Genomic DNA, 20,014 nt, shown 5'->3' on the forward strand with positions numbered 1-20,014 from the left:
GAAATATTTGCATTTAATAAAATAACGTATTCACTCGTGTACGGCGCGTGAAACGCACACATACGCAGCAAATAATTATGCGTTTTTAACGGTACTTTTCTGCATACGCTGGCAGTTGCTTTAGTGTTTTCACAATAACTGTGTGTTTGCGTGTGTGTGTATTTGTATAGTAATCGTATATGTTTGTATGTGTGTGTGTGGGTATATAATACATTGTAATTATGTTTGGCATAATAATATAGACATGTTTTCACAAAAAGTTTATGTATGTATGTAGTTGAATTTTTTGTTTTTTTTTTTTTGTGTTTATGTTGTTGCGGCAGCATTTGTATGCATTTATTCGAGGAAAATATCATTATACATTTGTGTTGCACAAATGCGCGAAAAAATGTTTTAATGGAAAACACACAGTTTACTCTTTGGTTTAACGCTTTTCATAATTTTATTAAGTGTTTTGCTGCGGGAGGCTAATGGATTAACATTTGCTTTCATATACCATACATAAATATTATTCCCATAAATACATATTTGCAGTTTATTTGTAGTAATACATTAATGCTAATGCTATATTTATACAGTTATATAATATATGTATGTATGTATATATATATAGGTCTTCTTTTAAATACAGTTCATTATTTAAGCTTGTTTTATACACAATGCTCTTGTGCTTGTCAGCCCATACTTTTTTGATGACTGTATGCGCTTTTCAAACTTTTTCGGCTTTTTACAAAATAAAGTGTTATTTATTTAATCTCAAATATTTATTTAAATATTACTTTACTTTACAAGTTTATATATTTTTTTTTTTCCTATATACTTTATAGTTGAGTCTTTTTCTGTTCGGCATAACTAAGTGCGCTCTATAAAGGAAACTCTAATTTTTTACTACTAACTACCTGGTAAATAACTGAAAGTTGAGTGCGCGTCTTAAAATCTAGAAATGTGCGAGTTTGCTTTGTTAATTTACAGCGATTTGTTTTAGCTAAAGTACATTTTTAACCTCTCAAAAATAAATTTTTAGCCTCTAAAAAAATAAATCGTGAAAATAACCGTGTTATCATTGGAAAGGCAAAAAGCTTAAATTTAAAGTTTGGTTGCAAGTAGCTTTCTGCTTCCTATGCACGACCTTATAATATTTTTCGAGATGAGCTTACTTTTGTTAATATTTTATATATTATATCTATTTGTTTATTTTTGTTTTTTTTTCGGATTTTTAATATATTTTGTATAATTTGTTTACAGTGTCTACATATTAATTTATACAAATGGGTAGTCGAAAAAGTCTTTTCGTATTTCTAATCAAACTTCAACTTATCTCTTTTAAATATATACTAATAAATAAATAAATACATGTACCATTTTGGTCGACCGCTTTTTGCCATTGTTTCGCTGGAGACATTATTCCAACAGCGTAAAACTTTTATTAGTGTAAATCGAAATTTCAAAATTTCCAGAACTAAAGGGAGCGAACCATTATTGTGCTACACGAACTGATATAGCTCCGTAAACTTAACTAATATAACGAATTTCTTCATTATTTTCACTCATTTTTGAACAGCTGTAAGTTTTTTTTAATTTCCCCGAATTTATTTATTTGTTTGTTAAATGAAGCTTAAATCATATCTTTCCAACACTGTATAGTATGACACAATATGATTGGTAGCACTGGAGATATCCGCCTGCAACGACATTTATTGAAAAAATACGAAAAGACTTTTTCGATTACCCAATATTCTAAGTTATACTATAATTCATCATAATGCGAGATTTTGCTTTAACATCCGCACAATCATGCCTTTAAATGCATAAGTTATTTTCACAACATTTGTATCTCGAAATGATCTACAATTAGCGCTACTGTTTTAAGTAATTATTATATTTAATTATAGTAATATTTTATAATAAATATTTTTAATAATGCTTTTTACATTGAACTGCAGCCTTCAGTACTTACAAAAAAATATTTGCTATTTAGTTAAGTTTATGTTTTTTGTTTCAGTTTTTATTTTGATTTCCTCTTTGGCTTATGCGTTAATTTCTTTTTGTTTCGGTTGTCTAGAACTCTATTCGTCTTTTTATAAGGGAAACCTGCTTAGGGTTGTTTAACAAAGTACATATCTTTACTTGCCTATACATATACAAATATTAATTTTTTATTTATATTTTTAATATTTTTTGTTTTTGTTTTTATTTTTAATTTTTTAATTTTCATTCTCTTGGTTTTGCCACGAAATCGTTTAAGGAAAGTTATTAGGACTTTGGATTATTTTTAGGTGAAGTAAAATAAATAAACAAGGCTTCGAAAAGAAATAATGCGAAATGCGTTTTGGATAACTTTCAAGGAATTGTTAAAAAAGGTTTTAAGATATATCAATACAATATATGAAGAACCGCGATAGACATTTTAATTTGTTTTGTAGAACTCTACAAAGTGTGTTCCTGTCAGCTATTAAAAATTTGCAGCAGTAAAACTTCCCAAAGCAAACATGAAGCAGTAGCTTCCTTGTGGACAGAAAATATGACCCAACTTATCCGCACATGTCTTAGCCTTCGCAAATCGCTTAAGAGATCCAGGCGCAGAGAAGCCGCATTTCAGAAAGCCGAACAGTATTAAGCGGCGAAAAAAAGCTTAAGCCTGCTAACGCTCAGAGCAAAACCCTAGGGATTCGGATATACAATAGTGATGAAAAAACTCGGAGGTGGAACAAAGGCTCTTGATTTAACCACAGCCAAAATGGATCACATCGTAAGCCCATTATTTTCCACACATGAAAAAAAGACTAGTTGTCCAGAACAAATCATAAGACTTCCGCGAATTCTCCAGTTCACCTTGACATATCATCCGGCGCGGACGGCTCCGTAAAAAAGTCTCTTTGGACATGCTTGATCGTGCGAATTCCGATCCCACATTCAAGGAGAGCATTAACTACCGATGAGATATGGTTCATGAGTTTAGCATGCAAGCAAGACAACAGTCATCGGAATGGGGGGAAAAACCGACCCGAAACCAAAAAACAAACACGCCAAAGCCGCTCAAAAATTAAGCCGCATAAAAACTAATGGCTAGTGTTTTTTTTCGATATTCGTGGTTTGGTGCATCATGAATTTCTTCCGGAGCAACATACTGCCAATAACGAGATCTCTTTGGGCGTTTTGAGGTGTTTGTGTGAGAACGTCCGTCGAAAACGGTCAAAATTGTGGTAGAACAATTCATGGATTTTACACTATGATAATGCACTATCGCATTGAGCCACGACTGTGATGGAATTTAAAGCTATAAACGCAATGAGTACCAGCGATCAACCACCTGATTTTTCGTGTGATTTTTGTTGTTCCTCAAACTGAAATTGCTCCGTGAAACCCGTTTTGAGTCGATCGAAGAGGTAAAACAAAAATCTCTGAAGGAGCTGAAGGCCATCCCAAAAAGTGCTTATGAAAAGTGTTTCGAGAACTGGAAAAATCGTTGGCATAAGTGTATTACATCCGTTGGGGATTACTTTGAAGGCGGCAAAATAAAAATGATAAATAATTCAATATTTTGTGTTTTATTTACAATTTCCGTGTAATTTTTTGTCACACTGCATACACAAAACGTTGTAAAGTTAGGCTTTAATAAATGAATATTTATATCGTCACCTAAAATGCGAAACAAAGCATCATCAGTAAAACCGAAATTAAGTTTTCTACTGCTTACGATTCATTACATGATGTTATACTATATGTATATATATATGTAGCCAAAAATTTACAGCTTTTGCTGTCAGATATAACCAATAAATAACCAATATATAACCAACATTTAACCAATATATTACCATTTTATAACCAAAACTAAATTTTTCTTTGAATATGAGTGGTTTCCTTTACATCGGTTTTCCTCGCCTCATAACATATGAAAAGTGATGTTACGTTATTTTGTATTATAGATGACGATATAAATTATTTAGTTCGTAAAGAAAATGTAACAAATATATAAAAGAAAATTAAAGAAAATATAGAAGTAAAAGACCTTCTTCCTTATTTTCTGTTCAAAGTACTTACATCTGCACACATCTACACACTGGTTACAAGTACATAAATTAATTTTATATTATTGGGCGTATATTTGTATAAATAACGGTAAAGTAATTTATAGCTGTTTTATGGAGTTTTGAGTGGCTTTGTTTGCTGATAATACACTTTTCTGTTTTTTCTTTTCTTTTATTATTATTATTTTTTTTTGATTCTTTATGTACATATTTGCACGAGTTTAAGTACTTACCTTAATATTCATTATTGAAAATCATAACAAAATAATTTTAGTAATCAATAAACATGCAATAACAACGCCTATTTAGTGGCCTATTAAGTGGTGGGCAAAAAAAATGTAAACGCCTAAGTACTCCAGTCGGCAAATTAAGCGTTTATAATTGATATTTGTATTGAATTTTGAAAACAAAATCAAATTATTGGTTTATTGCATGGGAAAATTAGCAGTTTGATCGCCTACATAATTGGAAGTACAACATATGTACGTTGGTAACTGTTTACATGTGTAATATGAGTGTTTAAGTAAATATACCTGTGTAATAGTTTTTCATTACAACTTTTGTATATATATGTGTGCTTTTGTAACTTTGTGTGGCACACGCCTAGTGTTATTAGTGTTCTATAGCTGGTAGTTGCCTGTGCATTAATTGCTTGCTCACAAACTGCTGGCGGCTAACATCAAATGGCTTATGGCCTTTTTAGTTTTCGTCTGAAAAACTCAAATTTTAAATCGCTTTAGGCGTCAGTTTTTCGGAATTTTCGGTAAATGAATGTCTAAACTACACATCCGACACAAATTCAGTTGGGTTTTAAGAGTAGTTTAAGTAAGTCTAGGAGAATGCGAGCAGAACTCATCACTAATGCCGAAGAGAATAATTTTGTGTGTCAAAGAAGTTCGTCGTGCTTCGCTCGTCCACTCTACACCACTTTTTCTTGATTTTTTTTTTGTTTTGTTTTTATCTACTATATATACTCGTATTCTAAAGACGATGGAATCATGTTGCCGTTGGCGTTGCATGCGCAAGCAACAGTTTTGCTGCAACAGCATCATTTGTTGTTGCTGTTTTCACTGTTGTTTTTGCTGTTTTCGCTTTAATTGCTATTCGCATTGTTGGCAGTGTTGCCGCCCCTTTCCTCGAGTGCTTTTGTAGTTGTTGTGCCAGCTTTTGTGTTGTTGGCCCTTTTTCAAAGCCAACTATATGTTGCTGCTGCCAGTGTTGTTGTGGCCGGCGCTGTAACTGTTGCTGCGCGTTTATGCTCTCTATTAATTGTGAACTCGTCGTTTCATTTCGCGTTCGATATTTTGTTTGCGCGACGGCGGCTGCCCAGTTGCTGCGGCAAGCTGTCATTGCTACAACTGCTGCTGCTGTTGCTGTTCTTGTTGTTGTTGCTTTTCGCGCTTGTGTTGTCATTACGGCAGCTTTCGAAGTTGCCTCGTCAGCACTTGTCCCACTTAATAGTTGCCCTTTGGCTCGCGCTTGGGTCCTATTATGCGCTATGGTTGTTGTAGCTGCTGTTGTTGTTGTTCTGATTGCTTGCATTGTTGTTCCTTTTGACGCCATTGTTTCACGCCAAACAAACAATTGCCGGCATAATTGGTGAAAATATCGCGTAGCATGCCAGGCCGCCAGCGCCACTGTCGTCCAGCGCACCAGCAATGACAGGCAATGACAATGTTGTTGTGTTGCGCCATTGGCATTCAAGGATGAGACGGCACCTGCAAAAGAGTATATAACCAATTGCAGATAAGTAAAATTGTAAAGTGTCAGTGTGTGTGTGGGTGTGAGTGCTCTTGAAGTGTTTGCTTGCTGCAAACAATGAAGAGTGCAATTTAATTGGTATTCCAGTGAAGGATGCAACAAGATCCGAAGTATGTACTTGCAACTGAAGAGACAAAAGAAAATATGCTGCTTTCGAATTTAATCACAAAGTACACAAAACCTGATGAACTACTACCTACATACTATACTATACCGACGGTCTTTGTAACGTGACCACAACTTTTTTACCGTGAGCTTGTGAGAATCTCAAACCTTGGGTGGGGAATTTAAAGCTTAGAAAGAATTTTCTTCTCTCGCTGAGGGAAGACTTTTTAACACACATTTTACAGGCAAATTTGACCCATACTGGGTTCTAGATTGATACAATCTTTCTTACCAGCTTAACAAATTTGCTCTTTTTTTATACTCGTGTGAAGTTTGATCTCTATATGTCAGTTAGTGTATGTTTGACATCTGTTTTTTTTACGACCCGAAAAGTTTGTTTGGCGATTGAACAATAAGTTTGTTTAAAATTTTTTGTTTCCAAAGCATTTAGTGAAGGTCTTTAAGTCGCCGAAAACTTACCGCATGCTAGCCTCCATCCGCCTCTGTTAACGACGATGACATCGAAAAAGTTAAAGAAACAGTGCTTAACAATTTTCGTGAAGCCATCGGAGAGATTGCAGAGGATCTCAACATATGTTTAGAATCGACAAGTTTTGGTTAATGTTTTGGGTATGAAATGTTTTAGTACTGGACGCGAACTAATCAGAATCTTTTGCGAAATCGAGCTAACAGAGTAGAGGTAGCAAAAGAGATGCTTGACAAGGTACTCGTAGATGAGGATCCTATATATGTACATATATCACACGTCATTACTGGTGACAAAAATTTGGCGCCGAAACTTAAAAACCAAAATTCGCTGTCGCGTACTGGAGGCCATCCCAGTCGAGGCTTATGACAAGTGTACCGATAATTGGATTAAAAGCTGATATTCTTGTATTTCTCAGGTGCTTATTTTAAGCTGATTATTAAGTTTTTCTTAAAGTAAGTGGAAATGTTTTTTTTGTCGGTCCGGGTCAAAATTGATCAGATGGCACTTGGTCTAAATTTGATCTAACATGTTTAGTTTGGCCTGCACAAAAGTTATAAAAGCAGGTAGAATTCATTCCGGACTATTGCAATGTCTTCCAGGCCGAGGTTGCAGCCATTAAGGTAGCAGTAGATTTAGTGCTCCGGAGTGCAGTCTCCTTCAACAAAGTGACCTTTCCCTCTGATAGCAGAGCGGCGATACTAGCATTGAACTAATTAACAGTGTGTTCAAGGCTGGTCAAAGAGTGCTTAACCTCGCTATCAATACCATCAAGTATCTTTGTGATAAGACTGGTATGGGGGCCAGGTCTCAGCGGAATCGCGAGAAACTGTAAAGCTGATGAGCTAGCAAAAAAAGGAATTACTATGGGTGCTCCCGTATCCCGTATTGTGTTCTATACTATATAGCTGGGCTTTGCGAAAGCTTGGCCAGTGCTGGGCCACCATCGCTCGTTGTTGCGAAAGCCTTTTGGACCAAGATTGATCACAATAGATCCAGTGATTTCTTTGCCCTCAGTAAGGCTAGCCCGTCCCCAGTTTTGGGTCTTTTAACAGGCTATTATCCTGTTGGCGTCCACGCAGTAAGGCTGGGAATCCTACCATATGCCATCTGCAAAAGCTGTGTGGAAGACGATGAGGTGGAAACAACTCAACTCTTCTTGACTGCCCCGAGTTTGAGAGGTCATGATTTAAATACTTGGTAACGCATACCGTCTGGCATCCCACCGAGCTGGCGGGACCTAAGCTACTAAGGGTTTTGCTAATTTATAAGTTCGAACTCAAAAGTTCTCCTTTTCTTTGGCCTCACAAAGGGCTACAAGTAATAGTACATGTGTGATATTCGTTCAGGCATCTAACCTAACCTTACCTAGGTTATAGTCTTGTTCTATTCAAACAGAAACAAAGTTACGGCTGCATTACATGGAATAAAACTCGTTGTATAGCCTGAACAAGCCTGAGTTTGAGCTAAAAATTGCTGTTGTATAGTGTGACATTCATCTGCTATATAAAATAAGAATATTATTTTCCTCAACAACTAGTTTCATCGCTTTGTTGTAGGCTTACGTTACAAGCTATTCATTTTGAACGAGAATACGCAACGAGGCGAGAGTAATTTGCGTTTGCGAAAATAAAGTTCTTGCTTTGAATGTATAACGCCCTAAAATTGAAAAACATTTTGCATTTGATTTCCCAAAAAATATGTAATTCCATTGAGAATTATTAAATCTACTGCAGTTCTTTAACTTTTCAAATTGAGTGAAACCTGCCCATCTAATTCTTCCGAAGCCATTAAAGTAGGACCAAAACTCTACTCTTCCGTAAGTATTTATAAATTCCAAGCTGTCGTATGTGGCCATCTGTTTGTGAATGCGCTTAGTTGACACTTTCCCGTTAGACACATCCAAAAATGTGCTTTATGTATGATGAGTTTGTGTGCTATATATGCTCCATCATTTCTTTTTGCCATTGCAAGCCATATTCAAATCATCATAATTCTAAACAGCGCCAGTTAGTTGACATAAAATATTTCATGACATACTTAACAATTTGATAAATGCACGCTTGTGTGTGCATATGAAAAACTTTTAGTGAATCAATTGGTATGAAATATACATACATACATGTGTATTTGTGTAAATTCATAAGCAGCAGGTGAGTTGCAAGGAGGGCTGCAAACTTGCAACAGTTTCCATTGCACTTGTTCTACATTTCGCAACTCGCTTTTTGGACTTTCTCTCCCCTTTTTTGTGTTTCAGCTTTACTTACCTTGTTGCACATGTCACTGCTGGCTTTTTGAGTTCGGTAATATTTTTCCCTACTTATTCATACTTATTCCTAACAAATTTCATCTCCTTTATGAGCAAGTGTACACACATTGCTTACCTATGTACTACACTTCTATACCTGTATGAGTGAGTCAACCTACTTCCATTTTGTTGTTCTTTTTTGGCCAACATTGTATTGGAGGAAAGCGCCGAAATTGCACTTCTCTTGCATATACATATAATTTAATATGTATATACCTGATTTTAATATGTGGTACCCCCCTTGAAGTTTTGCTTCTTAGCTTGCTGTTCATTTTCTAGGAAATCTTGGTTTGCGCTTAAAGTTAATGCCATTTTTATCCACATGTGGACATAATTTTACTTAAATGTTGAGCAGTAAATGTGTGTGTATATGAATATTGCCGTCCTTTTCTAACATTTTAAACTGACATAACTATTATCAAATAAAGTGACTATATGCAGCTGGCCAGTGGCTTGGCTTTTTAGCTTGACTATTATTATACAAATATTGTTTGTTTCTGCTCAAATCTTAGCATACAGCTTTTATAACTGTTATTTTATAGTGTGGGAATGATCTCTTATTGACAGCCTGTAATCGTGTCTCGCAACATCTCTTGCCTTCCGTTCGCACTTACCTTTTATATGCGTCGTATATGTGTCTGATCGATCGATCAGTTGCTCGTCCTCCGAATCAAAGTAATCATCTGAAAATGTATTAACCGAGTTGATGTTGTGTTTGTGGCGTTCCTCTTCAATCGATTTCTCTGTCGATTTCCAGTAGACATCGTGTATGTGTGCAGTGCAGCGTATCTGGAAAGTGTAGAGTTTTTTTTTAATTAATTAGATAAAACGGATGGTAATAAAAATATAAAATCTAAGCATGGACTTTTTGATATAAGAGGCTGGCTGTCTGTTAGGCTACACATAAACCTCCAGTTTCTTTGTAATAAAAGCTGGAGGTTCATTAGTACGAGCTGAAGTAAACGTCTTGCAGGTCGTCAACGCTTTTTGCGAAGTTTAATAGAGACTTCATATCTAATTCTGATGCTTCATCTCATGCCTTGAACTGCTAAGCTCCTAGATATCTAAGCCGAGTTCTGGATAGGCCACACATAAGCTGAGGAAGTGTTGTAGCGTCGATCTCATGCCTACTTCACTGCACTTTCTACATACATATATCATTGTTGATAATGACCATAGGGTTCACATGTGTTGCCTGTAAGTTCTGACCTGTGACTACGCCAACATCCGTCTTGCAGTCTTTTTGAGACCGTGTGAGTAGAAAGACTGCTGGTTTTCCTTCAGCTCCTTGCACATGATCGTGACGATCGTGCTTGCTACTAAGGCATTCCATCTCACCCTGAACCGTGTGATAGCACTTTCGGAAATTTTGGTATCGTTTTTAAAAATTTGCGTATTTTATGAACTGCTTCGGTAGTGAAGCGGGTGGCACCTTTGTATGTTAAGAGTTCTGCTAGTGAGTCGCTTGCCCCTACGCCATCCACAGTCTTTTAGCGTGACTTGTTACCTTTTATTTCAGATAAAGCGTGAGTGTAGGTGATCTATTTTATCCACTGTCCCTTTGCCTGCCGACCCATGTCTGAAGATTGGCGGCGCTAGGGAAGATTGACTGGACTACCGCTGTGTAACACCTATACGTATGGACAGGTAATGCTCCATGTTGTTTCTAACCTCCTACTTTCTAACATGCGCTGAGAGCCTTTGTTCGAATTTATTAAATTTAGTTGATTCGAAACCCGACTGAATGTCAGCGATTAACATTTTATTGTTTTCTGGTATGTGGACAGAACAAGATCCGAGAGTGTATAGATACTAAAGTTATTTATACCTCAATGAATGATTTTTATGATCATTTTCAAAGGCTTGTGACAATGTTGATTGTGAGTTCTTTCGATCACGACAGAGCTTTTCATATGAAAATATTCAGGAACGATAGATCCTTACTAGGACATCAACCAGAAGCCCGGACATTCAAGGTGCATGCTCCTAAATCGTAATCCTTAACACGTTTGCACGGGCCGCCATCTGAGGTTGTTGTGATCCTTTCATTGGGTATGTTTTTTACAGAGCGCGTAATTCTGGAGAGGGATGTTTCGCCTTCTCACTTTAGCTCGCCTTCAAACGGCTACCAGAGGAAACTGGGTGATACGTCTAAAACCGGAAGTCGTGAGTTGCTTTAGTATGTAAAAGAATTCTCACTTGCGTGAACTTCTACACATGACTTCATCCAGCGTTGGTTTAAAGTGAAAACAGTGCTATTTTTTCTCTCTCTTCTACTTTCTTTCCACCACAAGTACTTTGTTTGACTCCGTTGTGCCATAAAAAGCAATTACACATTTGTGCCGAATGTGTGCTTTATTATACGACTACAAAGGAGCTTAACGCTCGGCCAGCGCTGCACTTGCCACGCAGCTGTTGCAACGCTATTTGTTCGCTTTTTTCAAAGCCTAAGCACACAGTTTGCTGCGTTTTTGACTCCTTGGTTGGCCGGGCGAATACGAATGGCGCACGCAAGCAATAAACCATTCGAGCATTATGAACAGCGGGTGACTTGCCATGCGGCGAAGGCAATCCAAAGCGGAGCATGACAACAGACACACGCACAACCGCTCTTTGCTCGCTGCATTTTTTTTTTTTTTGGAAAGCGACAGAACACGCAACTGCGGAAAAGAAACAATTAAATCGCATCAAGTGGCTTAAATGGCTCGTGTGTGCGCGTGGCGCCTCGCAACAACTATGTAGCAGTCGTCCGAGCAAAATATGTGCTTCTGCAACATAACGGACGCATATTCATTGCGGCCAATTAAGTAGAAGGAACATTAAATTGTTTATATGCTTTTATGGTCGTTTGTTTCGCGCTCGTGCACACCCTTTCAACGCCTCCGCAATAAGGCCAACGGTACTTTGTTGCCACTTAAAGTATGCTATTATTGTTGTTGGGCGGTTAAACAGCAACGTGACCTCATAAAAATTGACCGTGACTACGCGTCGGACTGTTTTTCTTGCAACGCGCTGCTCGTCTTCCTACGTTTAGATTAGTTCGTCGAGGCTTTTTTTGTTGCAGGCGCAACGCAATTTCAGCTGCCACTATCTGTTTGTGGGCATTTCAATTATACGCCGTGCTGCTGTTGCTCAACTGCCGTTTGAAGTTTTTGTTTATCGCTTAATAGCTTAATTAGCGGCGCTTGTTCTCGGCTAACGGACATTCCACGAGTTCGTGGCTGCTGTGACTTGAATGACTTGTGAGTCATTTGCCGACATTATTGCTATAAAATACTTGTATGTATGTGTGCGCACTCGCCCGAGACAGCGAACGGGAAATTCCACTTTGGTTGGGTGCTTTGACGTTTTTGAGATGTTTCATCATTTCTCTCCTTACCTTCAATTTTCCTGCGCTAAAATGCTGCGGTGTGATCACGAAGTGTATGCCCGAAACGGCTGTTTCCAGTTCGCGCGCCTCTCGCATGGGTTTGTGATGGCGTATATGAGAGGGGTTGGTCTGAAAGTAAAAAAAAAATATTGATTTATATAAATGCAAACTATGCTTCGTGCTGTGTTTCTTAGTTCAACAAGTATGTGCATACTTTTAAGTTCACTTAGCGAAGCCTTCTACATTTTTCTGTATTTACGGCTCATAACAGAACTGAAAATGAAAGAATTCAGGGTTTGGTTAGGCACGTCATTGAAAGCACGATTTTATCTTGAACAGAGTATATTAAGTTTGCCACGAAGTTTGTAACACTGAAAGAAAACTTTCATGGACCTTATAGAGTAAATATATAAATGATCAGTGTAACGAGGTAAGTCGATTTAGCCATATCCGTGTACTTGTCATCAAAATCCATCGGCTCAGACGAAATAAATATGCTAATGCTGAAACACTTTTACTCGATGGGGGTAAGGTTCCCAATTAATTACTGACCAGCTAAGGAAGACTTATCAATGAAAACTCCCATTTTCCCAGTAGTGAAAACTGTTGAGACCTTGCTACTCTCGACCTTCTCACCTCATCTGGGCCTAGCCGAACACCACCACAGCTTTTAGCACCCAGATAGCTTGTAGCCTTAAACAGAAACAGCCCTGAGAGAGGACCATCCCCGTAGCGTTGGACTTATCGAAAGCTCACCACAAAACTCTATGTGAGGTCACCGAACAAACTACTCTCCCTCCAGGTCTAAAGTGGTGGACCATGAACAATCTGAGCGGTCGTCAATTATCTGTACTATTTTGACGTTAACAATCTAAACTAAGGAGACATATCTTCTAAAACTTTTTCTTCACTGCAAGGAGCCTAACACTCTCCTCCGCCAAATTTACGGCCATCTTGTTTACGAACTGGATGAAGGAGTACAGACTCGACCACAACATGGGGCAAAGACAAAAAGACATTGTTGGCAACATACAGGGCAATCGGACGGCCTGTCATCAATTATATCGCCTAGATGCAACAGAACGCAGATGAGAAGTTACAGACTTGCATATGACAGCATTTATGTGTCAGTCCTCTGACAAGTGGAAAGCTGTTCGCTAAGCGGAAACTCCCATCAAAACTAAATGAAGACAGTTACAGCAGAACAGGCGTCAGACCCTCCGTGCTATAGAGGAGACGTAAAATGTATTGTCACTCCCATGAAGTAATACCTTATCTGGTGGTTCCGTGGGACAGACTTGAGTTGGGGGTAGGTTAGGTTTAGCGGATTAAAGTTCCGCACTCCGGCTTTCGCTGCTTCCTCCTACAAAAGACCTGCCAGAATGCCATGTTGTGCACTATAACAGAATATCATGTAACATAGTTACCGTAAAAGGGCATAACATTCTTCTCCAAGAAATTTCTGCTTGGGTGTTTTCACAGATACTATATCTACTGTCAACTGTTTGAAGCGGAGCCGCCTCCTAGGAACATCAGTTAAACCTTTCTCCAAGACGTCGAACTTGAACTTGAACAATATACCGACCACATTTCGGACGCAACCATTTCCATCAGATACTAAACGCCATTCAAAGTGGATCTATTGACAGCAATCTCCGAACGAATTATTTAAATCTGTCCACTATAGCTTATAGCTGTCATACAAACAGTTCGATCAAAAACAAGTTTTTGTACGAAAATCTTTTTATTTGTGAAGAGCTTCAATAAATAGAAATTAATTTTTTGTCTGTTTTTAGAATCTTTGTAAATGTTCAAGTGTAGAAAAAACAAAAAGCTTTTCTTCAATCCATAAAAAATCGCATGCCGAGTTCAAGGCTTGTCAGCACTTTGCATACTTGTTTATGCTTCTTCAAGAATTTACCGGAAAGTCATTTGAGGTTGAGATCATAAAGCAGGAGTTTGTTGCTATTAATTGTGCCATAACCTCAAATTCCAGCAGAAATTAAAAATATTTCCGCTCTTCCCTTATCGTGCCAATTCTGGCATGACTCAAGGAAAATTAAATAATTCTCGTAAATTACTTTTCAACTGTCATTAAATTGTCAGTTTGCTAGTTCGTTTGTATGTTAACAGTACAAAAAAGTAACTGTTATTGCCGAAAATCGTCTCCATAATTTGCAGAACTTTTACAATTTTGCTTCGGCAGAATGAAATGAAAATTCAAGCACATAACTGCAGATTTATGACAATTTGTACTATAACGGTAATGGCAAAGGCGCATGCAATAGTCGTTATGTAATGTATTTGTATGTAATGAATCTACTATATGCCACATACATACTTACGTAGGGAATAGTAAAATAGAGAACGCACGTGCAACGAGAAACAATGCGGCTTCGGCTACAAGTAACGCCGAAGCAAAATGAAATAGCGCCTGAAAGTTGGTCCTGCACTATTTTCGAATATTTAAAAGAATAAACATATCAACGACCAACATTTTCGGCAATGGCTTATTACGTTTGCGGTTTTTTCGAGACATTCACCAAGAATAACAATCACCGAAAAACTTTAAATAAACAGACCACACCGGGGCGACAGTAAAACTAAATTATTAGCAAGCAAGATAAGCGTGCAGGTGTGGGCCGCGCGCTCAGGGCGTGCTTACAATGCCCGCACTTGCGGTGTGGCAAGGCGAAATGTGGTGACCAAATTCAATGCACTTCCAAGTTTGGCTTTATGCGATTCGTGCACATGTGGATGTGTGTGTCGCTTGTGTCGTGGATAGAAGTTTGCGAGCGAAGGTAAACAGTACTCACGAGCGCATCTATGGATGCAAAGTTTGGCCTTTTAAATATACTTAAGTGGAGTGCGTGGCTGTGCAACTGTGGGTGTCCAATGGGATTTAGCGGAAGTTTTTAGTGCCAAACAAATATAAAATATGGCTACTAGTTGAGGAAATTTATTTTCCTGTGGGAAGCTGTTCCGTGCGCGTTTTGTAAAAAGCGGAAAAAGGGCGGAGAGTTTATAACTGAATTGTTAAGTTCTTTTCTCCTATTTATTGCTAAATACAAGTGCTGGTATTAAAAATTTTGTTGGCTACATATCGTCATCGATTGTAACAGATTTTTTCAATCAAGCTGTATGATTCTTTTTTCTAAAAAAAAACATTTCATTGTGTGTCTACCAGACGGTGTATGTTGAAATAACCACCAAGACACAATGTGAAAAAGTGGGTTTATTTCCGAAGTTGACTGTGCCACACAGGAAGCCAGGTCACATCTGAATTTCGAGTGTATTAGGCTTATCAAATATGTTACTGAAATATCGGGTTTCTTTATGTGCAAATAATAATGTAAATCTGTGTAGTAAATCTATTCAAATTTGATCTGAAATTACAAAAAAGAAAACAAAAATACATTTTCATGTATTTCATTACAAATCTTGAGCCAATACAAGATTACCAATACTTAATCCGATTTTTCAAACACATGTTTCAAGCTTCGGTCTTCTTACCCACAATATTAACTAAAATGGGTTGAATCGATCTTTAAAAACAGAGAAGAACAGAGAGATCAGAGGTGGACGGACGAGCCGGATGAGTCAATTTCGGCAAAGATTTTCAGTTTTTTATGGTAAAAACCGCCAGAAAAACTTGTCGCGTTCTACAAAACTTGTCAAATTTCACAAGAACAATAAAAAAGGTTGTACTAGTTTAGGTTAGGTTAAATGGCCTATTATAAAAACGGGATCTCAAATCAAAGGGCAGCTTCCAAAACCGGTCTGTTGTGATTCCTAGAACTCCAATAAAACTTTGTCATAAAGTCCCTCATAAATCGATAAATCGTTTTAAGCCGATCACAAATTTGTAGAGGCAGCTAATGTCAGTTTCGGCTCGTTTCTCCTTAGGTATGACAGCCGAAATGTTTCAGTCTCATTCTTGCTAATGCTGTATACTAAAGGAGAAAGAGCCTGTAACCTTTTTCGATACAACTTAGACAATGTGCGTCCGAATGAATTTTTAGACTTGCAGCATAAATGCTCATTGGTCAATGTCCAGTAAGAACTCCTACGAAAGCAACAAGAAGAACTTTGCTAAGGGCAAGCAGTTCCGTAGATCTCCTGTGTCCTGCTCTAGCTTAGAAGGCCTCGTAGCTCGTACAGGAGCTGGTCATTGCACATTAGTTCATAAATCCAGTGCTAGAGCGTGCTATAACAACGAATATCCAACTCGTTTCCTCTTCGAAGTGAGCAGGGTAAGGGTACCCCGTTTTGCTAGGTCATCAACTTTGCATTTACCATTGATTTCGCTATGACCAGGAACCCAAACGAGTCTAATGATGAAGTAGTATGATGCTATTTCTAGTGAGAACAGAAGTTTCTTGACTAACTTTGAGCGCACAGTTCGTGAGCTCAATGCTTATATCTGCGCTCCGTACTGCAGAGCAGTAAATCTTCTGCTATCTTTATATCTTAATGCCAGTTAAACACTTAAGTAATACGGTAGCCTAAAGCTAAGCTTAAGGGAGAGTTCTTTACAGAAGATTCCCTCTCCAATTTTCCCATCCTGGTTACGAGCCATTCGTTAAAAAGCTTAATGAGTCACTTCTCAACGACTTCTCCCAGTCCTTGTATCCTCCGTAAGTATGTGGGCGAAGAAACATCTGCCAGGAGTAGACTCTGTAACGCAGTTTTCGGACTGCAATTACAGGAGAAAATAAATTCAGCGTTACCCTATTTGGACTCCTTCTTTGATTGATAAACGAGGAATGCACCGTGACCTTAGGTCTATTGTGCCCTCTTCTAAATCACAATGACCCACCTTGACCCAGCATATCGATAAAGTCAAGGCCCATGTTGTATAAGTGCCAGTAGTCTGAGTTTATCTCTAAGACGGTTGATTGCATATTTAAACCTGTGGAGATTATACCCCCTATTAGGAAGTTGGCATGCCAGTTCTTCTAACTGCCTACTCTTTCTTATATAAGTACGTACCCAGATTTTGTGAGTCCTAAAGCGGCCTTCGTGGTTCAGCACTTGTCTTCAGTTATCGAATAAGTTAATATAGGGAACAAATTGTATCAATGGACCTGTTCAAATTTTATACCTTGACTAAACATTGATTCCTCTCTACGCATATTCCCTTATTAATCAATTATTACCAGAAACAGTTTTGAAAAACGCAACTTTAGAGTTCTGAAACTGCCAACATGTGAAAAACAATAAAGCCTGCTGAACTTGCGCTCTGACCACCTTTGCTTTGCAAATCCTTTTAATTCTCTGTAGGCTCCAATTACGACAAGTTAGCGCAAGCACAGCTCTGAGTTTTCAGGGACAGCTACTACTGAGTCCTTCCCACTCGAGGACACGCCATACGTGAAACACCCACGCACAAGCAAAAGGCCGGCAGCTGACAGTCATGTGAGCTTCAGTGAAAATTTGCGGTCTTGCGACGAAGCGAAGGTGTGCTTTATGGACCGGCAGATGCGAAAGCAGTGTGCGGCGCGGCGCAAGTAGTGGCCGAGGGAAAAATTATGTGCAGCTGCGCTACGAAAATAATGCTGCTAATGCAAGGGGATGCATTCGTTTGTGATTGTGTGGGTGTGTGTGTGTGGGTGCGTGTGATGGGCAGCGCAGTTGGTTGCAGCCAAAGTTTTGTCAGGCACACGGCAACTGTTGCCTGCCACCATGCGGGCTTGCGGTAATGTGTTTTACATGTGAAGAGTTTTGCGCCACACACATGGCTGCTGCTGCGCGCAAGTGAGCGTGTGCTTATGTGGCGTATGTTAAAATTGTTGTGACATGTTTGCTGCGGTCGCACTACGTGTTGTATGCAACAGTGGTGGCGTCTAAACTGCTCGCTACAGTCGGCTGCAGTTTGCGTTGCTGGCACATTGTTGTTTTTATTGTTGCTGCCATCGCCACTATTACATACATCATGTGCCTGTAATTATGCTTAATGTCCGGCCGGAACATTAAGGCGTGTCAGCGGTGTAACCATCATGCCCATGCCTCTACGCTGCTGCACACGGAGTCGGTTACGTGTGTTCTGCTGAGCTGCGGCATTTTGCATATATTTCCATTTAGGCAGTGGAGCCAGATTTCGCAAATTAGCCGAAAGAAGTCACTACATGCAGCTGCTACTTGCACCGGCGGAAACTTTTGCGCACCGAAATTTTCATGCAACACAAACAAAAAAAATCACTACATACTAGGTGTACATAATATTCTCCGAAACTTTTGCTTTTAACTACCACAAATCACCATTAAACAATTATGCGGCAGCGTCCTTGTACATTAAGGAGCATGAGCATCTGTGTGTGTGTGCACGTGTGTAGTATTTAATTTAAATTTTCCAGAATTTTCCACATAGTTTGCTGCAATTTGAGTGTGTAAATGTGCCACTACAAACCAATTCGAATATTTAGTTATTTATAACTGTTCAACAAAGCGTTCGTATTAAGTTCGAAACGTTGATTGCCTGCCACTTTGCACCCCGACAATCGCACACGCCATTAATTATGCGCATTTTGTATTTAATTTTTAGTAAAGTTAACATATTTTGGGACTTTCGAAATGCATGTAATTAAAATTTGTGTGTTCAAGTATTTAAATATGAGTAAACAGCCCCCAAAAGGCGGTAGGTAAACAAAATTTAATTGAGCACAGATTTGTTGCCAAATTAGAAAGATTTATGAAATAGTATTTTCTATTTCAAGCTTATATGAAATAGTATATCTCTTTCCGAAATTTGTTTAAATATTTTGATGAAAGTACTGAAAACTATTTTCAACACCGAAATATGCTGAAATGATGCCCTTTTAAAGGATATATGAAGTGCTTCTAGCCATGCTCTCCGTAAAACTGTGTTTTTGGATTAAGTGCTAAGATACTCTGAAAATTGAACAGACAGATCGAAGGTCGTGGAGTTATGTGGTACCAAAGTAAGAGCAAATATAGTAACCGATATTATTTCCTATTAACTATTGGGTATATCAGTGGGATAACCGATAATTTATGGCAAATTATACCGGTTATTATATTTGTAGGAAATTGCTAAGGTAGTCTTCTAGGTATCATTTTATTTGTGGCTAATTATAACGGGTATTTATTATGTGTCATTTTAAGATTTTTGTGTAAATTTTTTTAAATTTGAGACTAAACATACACTCACCTCTCGTCCATTTATGGTCCAGGTTAGATTTGCTGCAGGCTTGGAATGTCGCGACGTGCAATTGCCACGAACTATGTCACCAACACGATAACGTGATTTTATGCCGGAAATAGCTGGATCCTTTCCCGGTACTTCTGAAACAAGAGAAATTGCATTAATTTTGGAATTTATGAGATGGTTCTGTAATAAATTCATATAACATGTTACAAGGAAATTATTGAATGGAAAGCTAACTATTTGAGTAAGGAAGAGCTTAGTTCGGGTATCACCTCTCAAACTAAAGGAGTACCACAACTCAAACTTACGTATTCGTCGATATTTGTGATATAAAGTCAGTCGGAGGTTCGGAAATCTTTCTATTAGATATATGGGGGCTAAGAGATTTATTGATCTGATTTAATCCACTTTTTAAAAGGAAATAATTCTTTCCTAATTTGAAACATATAACTCACACATTGACCGATATTTTTGATAAAAAGTTGGCAATAAAAACTGTGGTCCACTTATTCGGTATTTGGGGGCTTGAATAGTTTTGGGCCGATTAAAATAATTTTCGGCCATTACTGATGAAAATACTAAATAAGTGACGGATATCGTGCTTGAAAATCGTGTGGCAAGTGTTAGAGAGATGGCAAGAGAGCTCGAAATCTCTCGCGAGGCCGTTCGAATAATTTTGGTGCATTTATTGGGTATGAAACGCATTTTTGTGCGACTCGCCGTGATAAAGCTGAATTTTTTCATGTCTCTTTGGACAAGCTTGAATGTGTGAATTCCGATCCCA

General features: G+C 38.1%; 1 protein-coding gene across 4 annotated transcripts in view; it reads right to left on the reverse strand.

The window, feature by feature from the left end:
• Positions 1-3,498: 3,498 nt before the first annotated feature.
• Positions 3,499-20,014, reverse strand: part of LOC120769666 — a 136,039-nt gene continuing 119,523 nt past the window's right edge. For 3 of the 4 annotated variants that reach the window (XM_040096780.1, XM_040096781.1, XM_040096782.1), the window contains exons 6-9: positions 19,234-19,367; positions 12,072-12,191; positions 9,307-9,481; positions 3,499-5,749 (exon numbers count right to left, since the gene is read on the reverse strand). In XM_040096780.1, coding sequence (XP_039952714.1) covers positions 5,028-5,749; positions 9,307-9,481; positions 12,072-12,191; positions 19,234-19,367 — 1,151 coding nt within the window. In that variant the 3' untranslated portion in view covers positions 3,499-5,027. The remainder of the gene's footprint in view (positions 5,750-9,306; positions 9,482-12,071; positions 12,192-19,233; positions 19,368-20,014) is intronic. The other variant, XM_040096783.1, reaches the window with a different exon arrangement.

The sequence above is a fragment of the Bactrocera tryoni genome, chromosome 2 (assembly GCF_016617805.1).
Source record: "Bactrocera tryoni isolate S06 chromosome 2, CSIRO_BtryS06_freeze2, whole genome shotgun sequence".
Taxonomy (NCBI): domain Eukaryota; kingdom Metazoa; phylum Arthropoda; class Insecta; order Diptera; family Tephritidae; genus Bactrocera; species Bactrocera tryoni.